This window comes from Sceloporus occidentalis, unplaced genomic scaffold, assembly GCF_023333645.1.
Source record: "Sceloporus occidentalis isolate IW3139 unplaced genomic scaffold, rSceOcc1.0.p SCAF_87, whole genome shotgun sequence".
NCBI classification, from domain to species: domain Eukaryota; kingdom Metazoa; phylum Chordata; class Lepidosauria; order Squamata; family Phrynosomatidae; genus Sceloporus; species Sceloporus occidentalis.
In genome coordinates, this window is record NW_028317067.1 from 2789706 (window position 1) to 2811508 (window position 21803).

The 21803-nt window shown below is 39.8% G+C and overlaps 1 protein-coding gene across 1 annotated transcript; it reads right to left on the reverse strand.

Annotated features, from left to right (window-relative positions):
* Positions 1–410: 410 nt before the first annotated feature.
* On the reverse strand, positions 411–12007 carry LOC149284921 (biglycan). The gene is made up of 7 exons (XM_089496090.1): positions 11773–12007; positions 6369–6481; positions 3966–4179; positions 3284–3394; positions 2399–2492; positions 1359–1497; positions 411–608 (listed from the first exon to the last, which is right to left on the reverse strand). The coding sequence occupies exons 1-7, from the start codon at positions 12005–12007 to the stop codon at positions 411–413; spliced, it is 1104 nt and encodes a 367-aa protein (XP_089352216.1).
* Between the last annotated feature and the right edge of the window lie 9796 nt (positions 12008–21803).

Below are 21803 nucleotides of genomic sequence, written 5' to 3' on the forward strand. Positions count from 1 at the left end.
TACATCCCTGTGGATACCATTTTTCCCCCAGGCAGCCAAAGGTTAATGGAACACCTGAAATACAAAAAGTTGTATGTCCCTTTAAAGAGCTGGGATACAGTATTCACAAGCCGGTTACAATCTAATGGAGTGTTGTAATATAGGCTTAGCGCAGCTACTGCCTTTAAGGAAATCTATCCTTATTACTGTATAAAGAGGCGCCAGACGATATGCGGGACATTGATAATAAAAGTGTGGGATTTGTGTTTTTATAATCATTTTTGTAAAGTCTTACACACACAGCCCATGATTTGTTGCATAATTTGATTTATTTTGTATCGTGTGTGGTTTTGGTTGGATCATCTGTTCTCTGTCTTTTTCTCATTCAATCTGTGGCTTTCTTTGATTCCTGAAAGAATACTCCTCCTATTTTACTTCCTGTAGTTTCCGAATTGAATGGCCAAACGGTCGGTAACGCAGCGGAAGGTGGCTGGCTGCACCTCCCAGTATGGAACTGGGTTGTTAAAGAGGCTTATTCCATGGTAGTTGATGCGTTTCACCCCAAAGCCTATTGGGCAAAAGTCGTTGACTCCTACTTGGGTAATATTGTTGGAGTGTAAGTATACAACCTGAAAAAGAACAAAAGAAAAAGTAAATAACCAATTTTTAGGAATGAAATCCAATACGGCAGCACCAATAGGACTCGGTCGCAGGCCCCAAAGACTTCACTCAAATGTGATGTAGTGCCAGCTGACACCTGATGAACACAAGGGGATGTCCAATTTAAAAAAGTAACACATTTTATTACAGTCTATAGACCAAGTATAATGCAACGAGGGACAGACAGTCAACACAAACCCCAGGGTAGATGCTTGACGCGTTTCGCACACAAGTGTGCTTATTCTTAAGCAAACCCTTTGCTTGGGGTCTCCTTGTGTTCATCTGTTGTCAGCTGGCTTTACATTGCATTTGAGTAAAAACTAAATTTTAGGATTTTTAATAATTGAGTAATTGATGACCACTTGAAGAATGCGGATACTTTTAGATGAACCTTACGAACCATAATTAGTATCTAGTGGGGCCAACTTTCTCTGAAGATATTTTTTTAACTATGTAAAGCTCACAGATGGTGAAGGACTTTTAGGACTTTTACCTCCCTCCACTAAGCATAGCAGGTTTACCAAATAGGAAAGGTAAGAATTGCCAAAGGCCCCACATTAACAGGTGTCTCAGTTGTCACGTCAAATTCTAGAAGCAATACACAAGCCGCTACCAAGGTCAATCATCACTGTAACCGTTTTCTGTTTTCTATTAATATGTAAGCATGTTTTCCTCAAATTTATATTGAAATGAGCTGGAGCTTTAGGAGGTGGTCCTACCTGCAAGAACTTCAGGTCTGGAAGGCCTGGAGGCACCTTAGAGAGCTTGTTATTGTCCAAGTGTAGTTCCCTTAGAGATGGCATGAAGGTGAGACTCCCATTTTCTATCACTCGGATATTGTTGTGTCCTAGTCCCAGCCTAAAACATCCCAAAAATACAAATAAAATATAATGGTTACATACCTCCTAACATTTCATGTGGACAATTTGTCTTTAAGTGGGGAGGTAGTTGGGAGCATGTATGGCAAATAGGGAATAACAATTTTCTGATGAATTTAAGAGTTATTGATACTCTTACATATACGACACACCAAGCATTTAAAGCTCATTGAGGAACGGCGGTACTTTCAGTCTAAGGACACCAGAGATTTTTTTATGAAATGTAATATCTCAAAAGGTTAAGGTTGCTGTTTCACCTACTCTAACTAAATGCAGCATTACAAATATCATCCTCTCTATTTTTACAAGAGGGTGGAATTAAAAAATCCATGAAATACATGCAAACACTTGGGATATGTACAGTATAAGATATTTTCCCTTCACGCAATAAATATGTAGTTTGTTTGAGAGGTCAGCCTTGACAGTAGGTTCTAGTTTCAGAGATCACTCACTGGGAAGGAAGGTGAGACATGTAAAATTCCTGTGGGGCCTGTCTACTCTACTGATATACATTACAATAATGGGGACCAGAGCAGATTTGGATGGCCAGCTGCCTGGTCCTCGGTCTGCTTCCTAAACAGCTGCTGCCTAAACCACAGATAATGAAGGGTTTAAAATATGTGTCATAACCCAACTAAGAGGTGTAGTTTATATGCATCCATACTGGTAACAGGGCCGGTCCTAACATAGGTCTGGATGGGTCCATTGGAGCAGAAAGGTGCCCAGCCTGGAGAAATAAGAAACTGACCTAGAGAGAGGGTGAAGATGAGATTCTAGACTCTGGGTCAAACTTGGAGAGTTCCCAGGGATCCTGATAGCTATAAGTAAAGGTGGCCCTGTTGGGAGGTATTATAAAGTGTTGGTATATGCCAAGTACTTACCTGTATAAATTGGAATATCGAATAAGATCCTCCATTTCAATGGCCTGGATTTTGTTATTGTCCAGGTGAAGCTCATTAAGACTGTTTGGAAGATCTGTGCACAGAAAAAAAATAGACAACACATATAAGAAGAGAAGGGGTTATGCCTACAGAGCAATTCTGGTGAATCATGGCAAAAGCAGAACAATCTTTTACCAAATTACTCCTTTAGTTACAAAACTTGTCATTTCAGACACACAAAACTATAGATGCCCAGGGATACACAAAGTGTCCGTACAAGGATACCAGTGTCCGTAGCAAGGCTTGTGAAGAGCTATGGAACATCAGCAAATTGTCCACCACAGACCCCTAAAAATGTCCTTCCTGAGCAATGTTGGTGCCTAACCCCTGTTGGTGACTTTTCTCAGATAATTAATTGCAGAAAACAAGCTGAACTAAAAGCTACCATGCTGCTTAAAAAAATATATGATAAATAAATAATAAATATTATATTTAAATATTGCCTAAAGCCTATATACTTGTATAACATACCTGTTATCTACATAGAATGCTAATGCCTCTTACAGCTGCTGTCATGTTGGCTTAAATCTGGCCTACTAGAAAAACAGGGCATCTCATATTAATAATTAACTTATTATATGTATATTGTAAAAATAGGAAACAGTAATGCTCTTTTGGCACAATGCTGGCAACTATATGCTGAGGATCCGACATGTAATCTCCCGCTGGACCATACTGGTGTGCAATAACAAGCATATTGCCATGTTGTCTTCTTGGTGTGATCATCTTAGTGTCTAAAGTGACCTGTTTTCAAAGGATAATCCCCTAGTCCTTGGAATTGTCCACTGAATTAAATAAGAATAACACCTTATCCTGTGCTGTTACCTTTAGGAATGCCGGAGAGCTTGGCCTCTGAGATACGCAGGTAATTTAGCTTCAAGCCATCAAACGCTCCAGGCTCGATGCCTCCATTTTCCAAAGGATTACCTCCCATTTCTTAATAAAATTAAAGCAAAATATTGTTACCAAAATTAGTTATTTATAAAATGTAATTGTAGTTTTAATAATACATTGATTGTCAAAACAATATAAACAGCAAGATGTGGACAATTTCATGAATAATAATATAAAGGTCAACGTCGTATTGTTTACTTTCTGAAAATAATACAGCTTTTTATCATTCATTAGACAGCGGTTGGTAAGTCAATAGGCAACCATATAGAATACTGTATATCTATACGTTATTTAGTAATGGCTATTACTGCTGTAAATACTGAAGAAACCTACAGACATGCCCTGCAAAAAGTATCTGCTGGAATAATTTTTCCCAGCCAATGCAATGACTAGATTGAAATAAGAATCTGTCCACTTTGACTAAAAGCCTGCCTAATTATGCTCGTCCCTCTCCCGTAGCATTGCGCTCCCATCTTTACCAACCTGGCACTGATCCCATTCCAATAAATGCCAGGTCCATATGATTTGACCATCACTGGAATGAGGTCCTTGTCTAATACTTGGTAATGTCCCCAGATTTCCGCAGTTTCAAAAGTTTCTCAAAAGGTCTTACCAATGCAGTTCATATTCTTGAGTCCATTGAAGACATCCTTAGGAACCTTCTTGATCTTATTTTCGTGAATGCGCAACTCCACCAGGGAGTTTGGCAGGTTCCTAGGTATCTCCTCCAAGTTGTTTTTAGAGATATACAACTTGTGCAGGTTTTGCAGTGGTTCAAAGGCCTTCTCGTTTATCTTGGAGATTTTGTTGTTTACTAAAACCAAGGCCTAAAAAGACAAAAAATATGCAATATAATATACTGATTGCAGAAACCTTTTCTAGTTCTATTTCTCTAAAATAAAGTCACCACCAGATAATCTGCAAACGAATACCACCTATAATTATACACGATAAGATCCAGATATCAGAGTTTTATCATGCCCACTACCTATCCCTTTCCAGGCAATTCGGGGCTAGCTTCTCCAATTTCTATGGCTAGCCCTAGCTCGTCATCTTGACCACTTATCAGAAGGAGAAGGAGAGCGCCCAGGGTCCAGCCCTTGGAATTTCCTAGGCATGCCTACAATTAAATACCTGGTCCTAGTCAGGGACTATTGTTTCTTTGATCAGAGAGCCATCTAAGTAAATGTATGCACATGGTGGGTCATACTACACAATTAGTATAATGATTTTAGAAATGGAGGTGTTTCAAACACATGGGACATGATCTGGATGAATGGTAAGAACTGGGTGTTCTGTTGGCTGTTGAGTAATTATGGACACAAGGTATCCATCACATATTTTGAACAAAATGCGCCGCTGCTCTACAAGAGAAGGCTTTTGTACCAACTCGACCTGGTTAAACAAGGTCATAAATTACCGTATTTGCTCGACTATAAGACGAGGTTTTTTTCAGAGCAAATGCTCTGAAAAATACCCCTCGTCTTATAATCGGGGTCGCCTTATAATCAGACCTCAAATAGGTCTGACTATGAGACGACTAAGATCCAGATCCCCCGCAGCTGCAGGGGATCTGGATCCTCCTGTGTCTCCCCCCCTCCCCCGCCCCACTTACCGGTGCTTCTGAGTCCCCGGTGTGCAGCCGGGGCAGCGGAGGGAGTTGTGGCTAGCAGCGGGGGTTGTCTGCGTCCATCGCGCAGACCTTCCCTGGCTGTCAGAGATCAGAGTTCCCGGCACCGGTGCAGGGAATTCTCTCTGACAGTCGGGGAAGGTCTGCGCGATGGACGCATGCCTCCTTCCGGCTGCAGCGTAAGTTCTCTACGCGAATCAGGTGGAGCTCTACACGCTGCCCCGGCTACATGACAGGGGAGTCAGAGGCACGGGTAAGTTTGGAGGAGGGAGGAGGAGGGAATGTTAAATGGCGGCATAAGGCATTTCTGGAGGCAGAGTGTTCTATGAAATGCCTTTTAACCCCCTTAATGCCACTCTGCCTCCAGAAATGCCTTTTTAACTCTCTATACACCACTCTACCTCCAGAAATGCCTTTTTAACTCTCTATATGCCACTCTGCCTCCTGAAATGCCTTAAACCTCCCTATATGCCACTCTGCCCCATAATATGCCTTTTAACCCCCTTAATGCCAGAGTGGCATATAGGGGTATAAGGCATTTCTGGAGGCAGAGTGGCACATAGGGGGTCAAAAGGCATATCATGGGGCACAGTGGCATATAGGGTTAAAAGGCATATCATGGGGCACAGTGGCATTTAGAGGGTTAAAAGGCATATCATGGGGCACAGTGGCATTTAGAGGGTTAAAAGTCATATCATGGGGCACAGTGGCATATATGGGGTATAAGGCATTTCTGGGGCAGATGTGCATAACTGGGGGGGCAGGTTGGAAAATAGAAGGAAATAAAACCAAAATATTTTTCTCAATCATAGCTTTTATTAAAAAAAATAGTTTACATGAATTAACATTTACTGGTAAAACTTTTTTCCTATAGGGTCGTTTTATATTCAGGCTTTTTCTTTTTTTCCTAAATTGATATTCAGATTTGGGGGGTCGTCTTATAATCAGGGTCGTTTTATAATCCAGCAAATACGGTGTATTTTTTTGATAAAGACCCGGTGTCTTGGCAATACATGAACTACACTTAAATTAATGTCCCTTGTAGTGTATTTGAAATGTTGTGAGGGTAAGCCATAAGACCCTACATACGAAGGATGAAGTAAATTGTATTTCAATGTAATCACATAATTTCTGTGTCATAAGGATATTTATTTATAACAATGACTGTCTATCAAAATCTAACATCATATTGCATTGTTTGCTTTTTTTAAGGGATGGGGTGCTGGATATTTATGCCAGGTATGACCCTGTATGCGAAACCAGCTGTGTGTATATTTAAAGGAAAATGGATAAAATTACTATGACGACACTCTAAAAATAAATGAATAAATATGTTACTCAGGACAAATAATATATATAAAAAAACAGAATGATAGCAATGCTTACATATAATTTGGTTAGTCCCTTGAAATCATCTTTTTTTATTTCCGTGATTTTGTTGTTCTGCAGATCCAGGAGGGTTGTGTCTTTTGGAATGTTTTTGGGCACACTTGTAAGTCCTAAAAAATAGTATTTTTAATTTACAAGAAATATCTTAAAATTTAACTTTCAAAAAAACTACAACATAGCACAACTGTTTTTTACATAGTTTGGTCGACACCTCAATGTTACAACATTTTCTGCCATGTGGATCCACTCCCAGTCCTCTTAAACTAGCATTATTTTGACATGGATTATAAATGTTTCTGGCGTAAAACAATCCAGCCAGTTTTGTGGGTAGAATTGCCATCTAGATGGAAATTTTAACTGTATGCCAATAAAAACTTGTGGTCATTAGTGAGAACTTTTTTTTTTCACGTGATATTTGATGAATTGTAAATGGGGTTGTTTTTTGATACGTTAATCGTAGGTAAATCTGCAGTGAGGATTAATGGTGGGTGAGTTTGCTGGATCATGGGAAAAGTTGAGATGGAGCCACCAGTAAGAAGCTGCACAGCACTGCGGGATATGATGGTGCTATATAAAACAATATATAATAATAAGACGCGACCTTATAGAACAACTAGCTTCTTTCTGCAGCGTCTTGGTATGTTATATACCAACGGTTCACAAAAATATGATGTCACATATCACGTCTACAAACATAAAGCCAGTTTCTCAGGGGCCAGCTGAACAAAAAAGTAGGAGTATCTCAGATTTTATGGTTTCTCTGATTTGATACAACATGTTTTAATTTAGATAAATAATTATATAATAACCTTCAAGGGGGCCAATCATGGGTGGAAACTCTAGATTGGGCACCTGCCTACATCTTATTTTAGCTTTAATCTGTAGAATTTCAGTTTCTTCTCAGTTCTCTCCTGGAGTGGGTAATCTTTTTTTTTCATAATGTTTTGTCTTTAAATGCATAAAGGACTGGATCATTAATAACGCCAGGCATAGAGGTGGCCCAATATGTTAAGTTGGCTTTGTGGGTGGTCATAAGTGGGGTATGGGTAGAAAATGGACAGAGGTCAGCATGGCTTCTTCTGCCTCCTGCTGATCCTCCGAAAGAGGGTGTTATATGCAAGGAAGTAACCTGCCTAATAAGAAAGCCTTCAACTTCTATCAAACTGTGTTTGTGAAGGCATTTTTTACCATATAACCATAAGTTTCATATCACGGAATATAAATTTAGATTTTTTTGCATGGCAAACCGAATTGGAAGCAACTGCATTTCATACAAGCTTGATACCACATCTGTATTTGTTAAATCAACCTCGTCCTTCTCTTTACAGCTTCATATAACTACGCTATGAATAAGAGTTTCATGTTTCACTGGTAATAGATACATAGCTGATGCTTTACCTGATACTTCAGCAAACAGACTGTTTGAAACTACGCCAACTATACATTCATCTTCTGTTATTCCAATGGGGGGGCATGGAAAACTGGGGCAACTAAAGAAATTGCAAAATGGGACTGTAACCCCCCAACTATCAAACCAGAATCTGGTAACTAATATTTTCACCTACCTTTCTAATTTCTCGTATTAGTCTGTTAATATTTTACTTAAAAATAACAGTCAAGTTTGTTTGACATCATACACTTGGATTCTAACCAATTCTCCAGTTATGGGTACAGAACCATAGGATTGACCTGTTACTGTACAGCATGGCACGGTAGCCGTTAAAGTGGCACTGCAGACTTAAACTTCGCATCATCTATATTAATCTAAATTATTTTCACAGTCGATGAAACTAACCTGCATGAAACCACACACTCACATTCATGAAGATATGGATCATCAATGTTGTGCAAATGTTAGGTAAGTTAATGAGCCAGTTATTTTTTTAGGGCTGAGGAAATTATACATGGGTCTCTGGGAAAAAGTAAAGCAGCTGCAACCCTCAAAGTGTTAGAGGTCCAAGAATAAGGAGAACAAAACTCAGAAGTTCTGAACTAATCCACTGGGTCCAGAGGCTCCAGATGAGGTTATCATAGCCAGGGCTGTGCCAATCTCTTATGACAAAGAAGGATATATATATATATATATATATATATATATATATATATATATATATATATATATAGTTATATATAAATAAATATATCCATATGGCCTGACCATGTGAAGAAGTAAGTGATGCAATGCCAATTTTTTGCAATAGCCTCCATGGTGATGGTACTCTGACATAAATAACAGCTTCAAGGCATCAGTATATGTGTGAAATACCATAGGGAAAATCCTGTTAATGATCAGGTGCATGTTGGAAAAGTTATATCGGGTCATATCCTCAAGACACATTCACTGAGATTCAACACACAGGCTTCCTCGTACCTTCCACCTGCTTTCATGATACATGATGCACAGCCTGGCTAGTTGGTTGTTGAAGTTGGCATCACTTTCCTTTAGGTCACCATTGTAGGTAGTAGTATTTGGGTGATATACCCTGCTGAGATACCACACTGAGCTGAGAGTTTATGGTAATGATAATGAAGCTTTTTTCTCCATAGATTTTCATCCCTCTGGATGTTTGAACGCGACTTTGTATTTTATAAAACGGGTATTAGATTAGTCAGGGTGTTAGAATTCACAGCTGGGACACGTACCCGACACGGCTGTCTAAAAGTATTATATTGTAAATATGTACATAAAAACAAGAATTGTTTTATAACAGAAAAAAATACAATATTTTTAAAAACATAAAAACTAAACCAAAATAAGTGCATTTTGGGCTGAGGAGCACCCACAAACGCTGTAATTAAGAAACATTGCAAATTTTGCTGTCATGACAAAACTTCCACATAATCAACATGACAATAATACATTTTGTTCAATTTAAAAGCACGACACCTATAGGTTTGTTGATAAATTTGTAGTAGAAAAATTTGATATTGTTTGGCTGATCAAGTATCAAGTTCTTAGAAACATTTTGTTTCCCAAATGAAGGATGCGGATTGATCAAGTCCAACCCCATATCCATATGAGAATATTATTATATTGAAATATGGGAACAGGTTGTTATCCTTCAAGGATACAACAGTTCTTCTACCATCTGTCCAGAGGGAGTATTACCCACACTTGGTTGTTCCTTATTGACCTAAGGCTCCGTAAAAAAACCATAGATGACTGACATGAGAGAGCAAAAGGTAAACGGCCTTGTAATTCTTTGGTCCAAAAGTCTATTGGTATGTAGACATCCGACATACTCAATAACCTTGTGCAACACCCACACATACACTGTAAATTGGACAACGTCCACAGAGAATGGAGAGCATAAAAAGGATTCATTAGTGGGCGAAACGATGCCTCCTGTGGTCAGATGTGGAACTACATAAAAAATTAATATTATGACAGCTTGTGTGTGTCCTGGACAAGTCTGCAGATGGTTGATGGTCTGCGTATTGGCAAATCCCACAGGAAGAATCACACTCAGAGGAAGTCCTCTGACCCTTTTCTGATCTTATAAACAGATCATAGGAAGTGATTCGTCAGTGACTGCCAGCATGGCGATCCACAGAGAACCTATTCTGCATGTGGAGCCGTCATAGTTTACTGGTGGTAACCATAAAGAGACAGTCATATCTCACGACTCGTAAACTTTCTGCAGTCTCGCAGTGGGCTATTCCCTGAAACAGATCATCGATGCTGCAAACGGTTCAGACGGACTAACTGTTCTATTAAACTTAACTATGCAAAATAAATGACATCTAGAAATTTTGTCTGATTTTTCTTTCCATGTTTTAGATCATTTGATTTGGGATCCGGCATTTTTGTCCATAAAATAATCATAAAAAATTAATTACATAAAAAGAACCTTTTCAGTTTCAGAGGTAATGGCCTATCAGTGTATTCTTTTGTGTCACATGACAACTGTTCCTGGAACAAAATTATGAATTAGACAGACAATTACATGAAAGGGTTATTTCAGGGAAGGGTTTGATCATGTAACAGTACTAGGAAAGTGTGCTGCAATCTGTATAATCACTTTATAAGCAGAGCTGGTATAGCAGGATACAGTGGAGAGCTGGGCCTCGCTGGACACAGAGCTTTATTCTCTCGTCCCCTGCTAGTAAGAGCGCTGCTAGTCAGACCCAGACTGGCCACCTGGCACACTGGGCAAATGGCGATCGGTACCCCACACTCACCCGAACTGCACTTACATGCTAAAAAACATAGCGCGCGGCCACAATATCCATCTGTCAGTCACACTTACATCAGCAGGCGGCCGCTAGCCATAAAGTGCCAGGACCCCCTCGTTATTGCCAGTGGTGCTGATGACTTTGTGTGCTGGGGTATGGCATCATTACTGGGCTCCAAAGTCTTTTACCACATGCGGGGGTCAAGAAAAGGGAGATATGCCCTGACCGAGGCACAGGTCAAGGCAATTCCTCTTCGCAACCCATCAAACTCACAGGCATGGGAGGGCAAGCAGAAGTGATGGGCCTCAAAATACTTGGAACATGATGCTCCCTGTCTGAAAAGCGATCTACAAAGTTGTTATGGCTTGACTTTGGGGGAAAAAAGAATGTATCTCATAACAAAAACCCTTCTCCTAGCTAGGTCTGCGATCCATCCAATTATTGGTCAGGAATCTAGAACTGTCATGAATATTAATGCGTAAGACGGCTTCTATTGCAGATACGGCAGGCAATTCCTGCTCCGGATGGCGCAAACATTTTGTTATCTGATTGCCAAGGGGATTGTGAGACAGGAAAGGATTTTTTTTAACCAGAGCATTTTAACATTCCAACCTTTCACCAGCCACTCATAACTATCATAAACATTGCAGAGCCGTAAATCATTGTGTGTTTCCCATTTACAAGTGAGCCGAGATACTTTCACTAATGGGACCCCAGGCATACTCGCTGATTTCCAAAGGTTTTAGTTGAATGATGGAAATCAATACATCCAGGCAAAAGATGTTTTATGTTGTTGGATCTGGACAGCTGTCTTCCGTGACTCGCATGGAATATTTTAGTGTAGTTAAGCTCTGATAATGGACATATGGCAATAGAATTTATCTTTGTCAAACTGAAATGATGACCAACAATTTAAAGGGACTTCATCATCTCAAGACAGTACTTGTGAGAACTTGCACATAGTAGCTATTCTGTATCTAAGACAAGACCAACGACTGATCAAGGTCTAAGTCTTTACATCAGGAAAATAAGCAGACTAGATTGACCGAATGGTTCTTATCTGGTGTCAAATTCTATGTTTCTAAAGTTTACTTGTTATCGATGATACCTTTTTTGGCTAACTAACATATAATGGATTGTAAGCTTTCGAGACTATCTAGGTCTGTTCTTCAGGCATATTATACTTCAGGTCTATCTGTGGAATTTCACACCAAAATTAACTCACCCAAATCAGAGCACTGCACCACACGCAAGTGGCAGTGACAGCCAAAAGGGCATAAATCCATAGATGGCATGTCATGATCTGGAGGATCTACTGCAGGTGTAGGGAAAATCCCTGAACCCTCATCTTGCATCATATTAAGTCCATCGTCCATGGAGAAGTCCCAGAATCCCTTCTGCTCAAATGGCAGGGCATTACAGAGGATCACACATAGGCACAGGGGGAGCAAGCCCTTCATTATGGGAGAGGAAACCTAAAAAGAAATGAACACGAGTTAATAAATCTGTAATAGAAATATATAGATAAGCCTGGGCTTGTGTGTCTTAGAAACAAATAACAATATAGATATACTAACTTTCATTAGTTCCCTGGATTCTAAAGCTTCTGGAAACGTCAATCCCAGTGACATGTATTTGTACACATCATCAAACCATACTTGGAACGTATTTGCTTTAACTACATTATGGAGTCAATTTAATAACCTCTGTCCCTCTGGATAGAACCCTGTTGATACTCCTAGGGATCTAAGAACTCAAGAGAACCTTCATAGTGGATACTTAATGTGGTCAGATGAGGGTGACTTCTTGAAATTAAGTTGACTTGATTGTAGTAGCAGTTTTGTTTAATTGTTTTTACATAAAAAATCTCAAAAACGTCCAGGCAGTAACTTAACTTCCAGTGATGTAAAAATACAGGTCATCCATAATATACATTTCTTGGTTAGAACTGCTGTTCCACCTAATTTTGTTAAATATATACATTAAAACAATAAAGTATCACTAGGGCCCTTACCCCTATGACCAGTGAGTACTTGACCCCAGTCTAGAAACCATATTACATTTTTAAAAGTTGTGTTAGATTAATTCTAGCTTGGAGTCATGTGACACCGGCAATTGACACTGATTGGTTCAATGAGTGCGTTGCCACTGAAGCAGAAAAAAAAAACCATGAAACTTTTTTTGTATGGTAATTGGGTTTTCTGACAAATTGAAAACACTAAGGTTTTTTTGTGGAAGGGCACATTCGTCTTCATTAAATTCAGTAAAAAAACTTACATTGCTGCCCAAGAACGTATCCCAAATTATCGACAGCGTGTCTTTTACCATGACCAGTAGGGTAAATGGTACTTTGTAGTACATGATTACATAGACTGTATTTATATATAACCTTCTCGCAGTTACCATTTGCTGTTCCTTAGCATAGAAAGTGAGCAGAATTAATTATACAGTTAAGGGATAACATCATTGGGTTATAAAGAGTAAGAAGGAAAGCCAGGGATAAAAGCTTACGAAATTGTTCTTTGGAGATCGAGAAATATTCTGCGGTCTGACCCCTGCATTAAATGACAATTCTTTAACTGAATGTCCAGCGAAAATAGCAACAAAATTATAGCCTAATCCAAACTCTTGTCCTCACAATTACAGGCAAAAAATAGCAAATGAATCATGTCTTATAGTGAGCAGAATCATGACTATGTTCTAAAGGCCAGTATTTCTTACATTAACTAATCCTTATGTTAAAGAGACAGTAAGACCCCAAAAAATCTAAATCTTATATTAAGGGGTTAGTAACATCTCGCACCTTTTTTTTGGCTATTAACTGTCTCGGGTTAATGGAACCAACACTATAGCTTCATCATTGGACCATGACTTCCTATGAATGAAACCATCATTCCTTTGCCTTTGCAGATGTTTTTCCAAAGAGGTAAAACAAAGACAGGATAAAGGTCTTTCCGTTTCCTCACTTTTCCCTTACACAGTCCATGCCATCCAGTTCACTACCTATTTTGTTTCCCTTCTCTTCATTCCTCATTTCTTAGATTTGCCCACAACTTAAAAGGCATTGGAACTAAATTCCCATTAGCAACACATGCACAATTCCTTATGGAATAATTCTACTGTCTGTAGTTGAACCCATGGAAAATGTGATACACATGAGAAGCACTACCCAGACATTTTCAATGGCGTCTGAAAAGGTTGTTTTACCTACTGACTGTTGGCTTTAAATAGTGGAACTTAATTATCACAAGCTGTCTGTTTCCATCATTGTAAATGGCCATCACTGAAAATAGGGAGAAACGCAGACCTGTCTAGCCCTTGGGAAAATGTGCTGGGGAATTGCTAAGCCCCTGGATTTGCTGAACTCGTCTGCTTAGACCATAATACATTGCTGTGTATGTGACTATTATAACTATATGGGTTTCAGAAGGAGGTCTAGAGGATCTTGTTTGACACTGATCTCACTCATCTGACATGCCAAGGCAAAGATCTCCCTGCACACATTTACACCACTACAGATGCATCTCCTTTACTCCACCCCCCCCACCACCACATTGTGTCGTTACAAACTGTTGAGCAAAATGGCAGGCTGACTGGACATACTAACTGGTAAAATCTGGATTGAATTAGAGGCTTATACTTCTTTCATACAGTCAGATGCAAACCAAAGCCTAAAGAAACTGCATATCAACAATAGAGAGATTCATAAATAACCAGGCAAGGCTCTGTGAAACAAAACTATTGTGAAAACACGGTTTACAGTGTTGAAAATGGGATGTAAAGGATATGAATGTGACTTTTTGTGGTATACATAGTTTTACATAGGAACAACCATATCTGAGGTTCTGCTAATGCATGTTTCCATTATCTCCAGAATTCCAAATTGTTTCTAACCAACTATGCTCCAATCTACTTTCTTGAAAGCATAGCCAAAGTTATCCAGACAAGCCTCAACATCTGGTATGTGTTTGACTGTTCTGTCTTGCTTATTATAAAACATTTCCCACAACATGTTTTCTCTTAATTCGTAAGCCAAACTCTTCCAAAACAGGTCTGTTTCTGTGTTGGCTGGTAAATTTCTTTAAAGAATGGAAAATATATCCTAAGTTCTTACTGAAACGTTGAGGCAAAGATGAGTTGGCCAACGAAAAATAAACTCAACGTCATGGGAAAGACTTCACAATAGTCAACTTACTTTTGTCTCTATCTCTAGTAGGCAAAAAGATGCAGGAATCCAGATGCTTGGGGACAATGGGCGATGAAAATGTTTCATTGCTCATAATGCAAATGGCGGCAAAAACACAATTGTTTCGGCAGAATGTTGCACGGGACAGAAAGTGCTTCATTCTGACTTTCTGATTGATATAGTCGCAACTTTTTACCACCTCCAGGTCTGTCCTATTTTTCTCCTAAGGGACACCGTAGGCCCAACGCAGCTTTTTAATCTGCATTTATGGTGGCGCCATACTTGAGCTTCCACAAACTGATCACTAGAACAAAGACCTAGAAAAGGGGTGATAGATGGGGGGGTTGGTGGGGAAGGTGAACAGGGGCAATCTATGGGAAGATTACAATGCTCTGAAAAATATTGTGTCCCCCATTATAACTGCTCCGATGTAATAATTGTTGCAGATAGAACAACAGAAGTTTTTTTTACCTCAACTGGTACATGGAGATAGATATTCTTTATCGTCATAATCCGATGCATGGGGAGCAGGAGAAAGATATCTACTCCACCAAGATTGGCAGTGGGTTCAATACAGCTAGGAAATGGAGCTCTGTTGGAGCTGCACCCTGTTTAAGGTGAAGGATAAGGAGTAGAGATGTGGAGGATAAGAGTGGGTAAGGTGAAAGACGGCGCTAAACCTAGTCCAGCCTGATACTTAAATACGTAAATGTCTGGCCATCAAAGAAGTGGAGGTACAGTGTCAAATTTAGCTTTTCACTTCTCACACTTCTGGATATAAGAATATATTTTGCCTCCATTTCTCATTTATGGCTTTCAGTGTCATAAAAAAGGAGTAAAAACATATTTGTTTTTTGCTAGCGCATTTAAGTCTAAAACCCAACAATACAGAGATCCGACTTCTCCTAATGACATATCCTGGGCCCCAAGTGAAAACACTGCAGACCGCCATGCTCAGACGAATAATGTATATCACACAGTGTTGTGTTTGGAAAAGATCTTGAAAAACCACAAAGAAACATAGATCAGATTTTTTTTCTTCTTCTCAGAAAAATATTTCATGTTTGGGTAATTAAGAGAAGTCACGCTCCGTGTTTTATAACAAGCCTTAAAAGGACATATGGAGACAGACAGATTGGTTGGACGTGATACAACTATTGATATTTTAAGTTTAACACATCCCGACGTGCTTTGGAAAATGTACATTCGCTCAATGGAATTTGTAGCTCATGTTTTTGCAGTATAGCAAAACCTCCCACAGCTCTTGGTAATAAAAATGCCTACAGAAGTGATAAACCTGTTAAGGGGGGAATAGCAAATAGTTATTCATCAGTCAAACAAACATCTTATTTGGCGTTCACAGGAAATACCAAACTAATAGAAAGCGAGAAACAGCATACATGGCGTATTAGCGAGGCAATGCTGGCACTTGAGGACCAAATGACCTATATGTAAGGCCCCATGTTACATTTCTAGCCCAGGCCTGATTGATCATGGTATGTTGGATGGTGAAAATATATCCAGCATCTATACATGTAGGCCTTGGGTGTTATCAAGATCAAATGCTAAAACATCTATATGTGTAATCCTCACATTTTATTACCACCCAACATTTCTAATTGTTGTAGAAGTCGGAGGCGTAGTTATCGGGTAATTGATCAGAGCATTTAGAAACTTTTTGTTTTAATTCATAAACATGCTATCTGCTGTTTCTGTACAACTTATTGCGACTTTTAGGGCTGTAGAACCCTGTGAGACCCTTATACCCAGCAAACATTCTGAGCTCCTAGAAAAGATGGATGTCAGGAGACCAAAGAGGGATGCAGGGAATGTCTCTTCTGAAGCAAGACACTCTTGAGATATGTCTATAGCCGTGGTGCCAACTATGCAAAGAAAATTGTTGTAGAAATACTGCATATTTTCCAGTTCTTTCACACAATATTACGTATTTAGAGCTACCCTCCAGCCATCATGTACATTTAAGTAGCTATGCATGTTTGCATGTTAAATGGATGTTTTTCCACCTGTTCATTAGACATTTTGATCTCTTTCCCACCTCCGGCTGTTTGGCTTGCTGGAGGTGCATTCACCCAAACACATCTTCAGCTTGTCAATTGGTGCATGCATTATACTCGGCGACAGCTCCAGCACTGTGTCAAGGGTTTCAAGGAGTCTAACGAGATCCCTTGCATGCATACAAAGAAAGTTCTTCTATTTATTTCAATGGCAGCATATGCCAGAGATTGCCTGCTTTAAGCAGTGAAAATTGGAGAATGAGGTATGCCGGAGCTCTGGAGCTGCAGCTTCTTGTAAAGGTGTGTTTTTGTCTCTCTTTTAGTATAGCGTAAAGGGTAAAGCGGTAAGTAAACATGTTAGCGGTCAATAAGAAATATATACAGTACACCCCAATCACCCAATACTACTTAACTCCACGGCTGCCGTCTACCATGCTAACCCCCTGAATATGACATAAAATCCCAAATCTAAGTAAGTTAGGCAGCACTCCAGCCGCCCTCTACTTCTTGCTTTCCCGCTGCTACGGCCATGTACGATACATGTGAGTCACAGAGTAAGGTCATTATGGAGGCTGTGCCGCATAGCACTTCGTACTGTATTTGCGCCACTTACAAGCAAGACCTCTGATCTCCCCAACAGCCCAAAGAGAAGTGATACACCAGGGAGCCTGATCTCCAATAGGATGATCCACATGCGGGCATGCGGCAAAGGTGCTACGGCCACCCTAGACCTAGTCAGCCTAGGCGAGAATACACCATGCGAATACCCCCCACATTTGTGTTGGGGTATGTGGCTGGTGAGGGAGGGTGGTAGGCCCAGAGGAGCCCCTTGTGGCTATAGAGTGATGCAATAAGGCCATGTGGGAGCTGGAAAGAAGTCTGTCCTGGAAAGAAGGTCTGTCCTGCATCAGCAGAGACCTCCATAAATGTTACAGCTCCCTTGGCCAGTCATGGGAGATGAGAGGATCTCCCCAACTTACCCACGATCTCCGCAGCCTGAAAAAGTGCGACGGTGGAACAGCTACCCAGGACAGGACTGAAAACTGGGACTGTATGGAGGTATACATTACTATTGCTGGAATTGAGAGATTGATGGATTCCCTTTAACAAGTAATCATAAACATAGAATCTGTTCATTCCGTCCACTGAGAATTAGTAAATGAGATCCTTTTCATGTAACAGTCACTTTAGAGATCTGTACAATGGTTTTCACCATAGAGCATGTTGGCTTTATCAATGAAACATGCATTCCATGTCCTGCTTTGTTTAGTCTGGGACATATCTGTATAGTACAGTGTTTTCTAGTCTCATGTAACCTCCTGGAAATATGTCATTTTTAGGAAGATAAGGGGATGAGGCATAAGGGGCCAAGACAGGTTTCTAGAGCTGGATACAATATCATAAAATGTAATTGTTCTACTTGGCTATGCCGATGTTAACCCTATGTATACTCCCTCCTGTCCATACTTGTATTAACCCTCTTTATGTATACCCCCAGTCTATGCTTATATTAACTCTTTGTTTATAATGTCTAGTGCATGCTTATATTAACCCTTTGGGTACAACTTCCAGTCCCTGTTTATATTAACCCTCTGTATATACTGTCTCCAGTTCATTGTCACAGTAACTCCTTGTACACAGCCTCCTATGCATGCTTATATTAACCCTCTCTGTCCACAGCCTCTCTTCCTGTTGTACCAGTTGTTTTCAACATATGATGAACTGTTGATGTAAATGTTATTGATAATTTTCAATGTCCTCCATATTGAGGGCACAGAGCCTTGACCTCAAAACCATCGAACACCTATGGGATGAACTGGAACGGAGATTGCGAGCCAGGCTTTCTCTTCCGGCCTGAGTGCCTGACCTCACAAACGCTCTACTAGATGAATGCAAAAAAAATATCCACAGAAAACACCCCAAAATCTTGTGGAAAGCCTTCCCAGAAGAGAGGAAGCTGTTATAGCTGCAAAGGGGGAACCAAATACATATTAATGTCTTTGTATTTAGAATGTAACGTCATAAAAGTCCCTGTGTGTGTAATGACCAGGTGTCCCAATACTTTTGTCCAAAACGTTTACCCTCACACTGTGCTTGGATTAACTCAATCTTTATATCCCCTAAAGTTAGTGCCCATAAACAGTCATTATACAAGAAATAGCCCCCCTCATCTATATGGTATATGTAAAGAAACGGTGGGCTTTGCAAACATACAATCTGATGTGACTTCTATACCTTATTGTAATATGTCTGATACTAAAATCATGTATTGAGTTTTGATTTATAAAGGTTGATTTTGAAACAGCTGCAAAAAAATGTATATATAACTGCGACAAGAGTTTCCGGAACGCAAAAAAATTATATAAGACACATGAAAAGTGTCATGTATTTTTCTTTCTACAAATAATGTAGTTGTTCTTCTCACCCAGAAACTCTTACCATGATCAGAAGGCAGATACCTAGGTTGGGGACATCATCCTATTATGAATGTCCATTAGAAAGTACCTGTAGGGTATGCAGGGTTTGGAGCGTAGCGCAGTGAGACACCAGATATGTGATAGAGTCAAAACAGGCAATATCAGGAATATCAGCAAGTTTATTCCACAGAATTGAAAAAGGCATAAACTGTACCGTGTAGCAATCCTGAGGTCAAGGGTAGGTGAAGTGTAGCAAAGTCCATTAAGCAAGCCGAGATCAAGGGTAGGAGAGGTATATAAAAGTCCAAAAACAAGCCGAGGTCAAAAGTCCAGTAAATCCAGTAAAGAGGTAACAGCATACAGGTTTCACCACAGGTATCAGCAAAACGGGTAGGTAGAGACTTGAACAATCAAGTAATGAGGCCTAGAAGCTGTGGGTTTAAATAGCCCTCTAGAAATCCGCTCCTCCCCACCAATAACAGAGACCCCTCCCCTCCTCAGTATGTACAATGGAGTAGTGACTGTCCATCACTACTCGTCCCGCCCCTGACCAGGAGTAATTCATTATTGGAGACGCCGGCCACGCCTCTCCGCCATCGTGGTGCGCGGACGAAGTCCCGGGCGTCCCGCGACTCCACCATCGGGTGGAGAACTGTGCTGCCGACGGGGGAGTGAGGTAGGACCCTGACAGTACCAGCCACTTGCTCCACCTTGCTATCGACTGCTATACTCATCTCAACTATTAACTCAGTAGGTAGACTTCTTAGATGTTCTAATGCAAGATTCAGCGACACTTCACAAACAAGAAGTATGTAGCACAACAGTAGAGCACTACACGATTACAAAATACGTCACATGTCACCATAATTAATTATGTTCATAAATACTTTATGAAACGACTCTCAGAATCCCAGTGTCCCAGCCATACTTGTGGATATCTGTACCGCTTAGGTAGGTGCTGTCTAGAACAGACCTACAGCAAGTTTCAACATCATGCTTGTTAATTTATCTGGAATCCCTACCACAGCGTTATGTGTCTCCATCATGAAATTAGCACAATAAAGTTTATATTTACAAAAGTAATGCTGGAATAGTTATAGGTAATCTGACTACTGATTTTTTTCTATTAAAAAGGATTGTGACATCCATTGGAGATTGTCTGTATGCAATCTCATATTGCCAAACTATTTCTGCGCTTGTTAACTGCTCTAAAGTAATCCAAAAAACACTCTTTTCTCTGACTCTTTTCTGCCGTCATACCTACTTATACCGTATTTTGTAGTAAAAAGTCAAATGAAATTCAATCTAAACTTGTTGAAGTTGGCCGGGGAAATATAAGTTGTAATCTTAGCCAAATAAAGAACTTGATTCCAAGACTACAGCTGTAAAAGCACAAAATGTTAATCAATCAGACACCTACAGTACCCCACACTGATTTAAGCTGTGCTTATGCCTAAGGCCCTGAAAGAGTTAAATGAAAAACGTTATAGTGAAATTGGATCATGTTTATGATAAGTTCCCTTTAAAGTAGAATAGCCATGTCAGGATGGCTGGCAAGTAGTATAGGGTAGTAATTACCCCAGGGCTACTTGGCTTCCAAACTTTTGGGCCACTGCCAAGTTTTCATTTCTTTTTTCTGCATTTTAATTGCAATTCCACACATAACCTGTAGGGTGTCCAAAGTCACAAGGTCTTAAGGCAGTGATTCCGCCCTGATTCGATATCTCCTGTGATCATTGGCTGGCTTTTCTGTGAAGCACGTGTAATGAATGTGTGTTGGATAGGAGTGTTAGGGCCACATGAATAAAATTAGCCAGCCCTTAACTGCTAGCAATTGTGTTATTACACAAACAATACATCTTAAAACTGTAAATGACCACAACAGTAACATCATCAAGATTTTTAGCCTGTTGATTAGGACTCTGATTGAAGTCCCCGACTTCAAAGTACATTATGCAGAAGAACCTTTCCCCAGCTGGCCCTTTATAATGCAAAATGAGACGAGTTACAGTTACTCATCTACAGTCTCAAGGTCTAGTGAATATGCCCCGATTATTTATCTCCGTCCTTCAACCCTTCCTTTTCTTTGCTGCTCCTGTGGCAACTAAATAGTTAAATCACTGCATACCTCAGCCATGCATACCTGAGCTTTCAAGCTTAAGCTCACAATTTATGATATACAGATGGGTGGTGAAAGGAGAGGTATAAGGTGTTTATTAAGTTAAATTGTTTATCAAAAGAACACAAATTCCAAATGTTATGTAATTACTGTTTATAGCACCAACACATGAAAACATGTTGTGAACCTACTGTTTATTGGGATATCTAATTTGTATCAGAGACTTACTTTGGCTCAAAGGCTTAATTAAATGGTTAATTTTATAATGAATATGGAATGTCACCAGCATTTCCACAATTGTGGGCAAACCTTTTATAATCAAAATGAGACAATTGAACATCAGGAACATGCCACCCAATGACACCACCTCCCAGGAGAGGGGGATACTTAATTTAAACAGACACAATAAATTAAGTAATTAACCATGTTTGCTTACTATTCAAAGCTGGGAAGCAGGCCCCCCGTGTGTTCCTTGATTACAAACATCCTACAAGATAAATTTGCTTAGCTCTGGACAAA

Excerpts from the sequence above, each read along its gene's own strand:
- LOC149284921 (XM_089496090.1), bottom strand. The coding sequence starts at position 12,007 with ATGAAGGGCTTGCTCCCCCTGTGCCTATGTGTGATCCTCTGTAATGCC. Across the intron at positions 2,493-3,283 it reads GCTCTCCGGCATTCCTAAAG|ATCTTCCAAACAGTCTTAAT; the intron begins GTAACAGCACAG and ends TTCTGTGCACAG. Across the intron at positions 609-1,358 it reads CAGACCTGAAGTTCTTGCAG|GTTGTATACTTACACTCCAA; the intron begins GTAGGACCACCT and ends GTTCTTTTTCAG.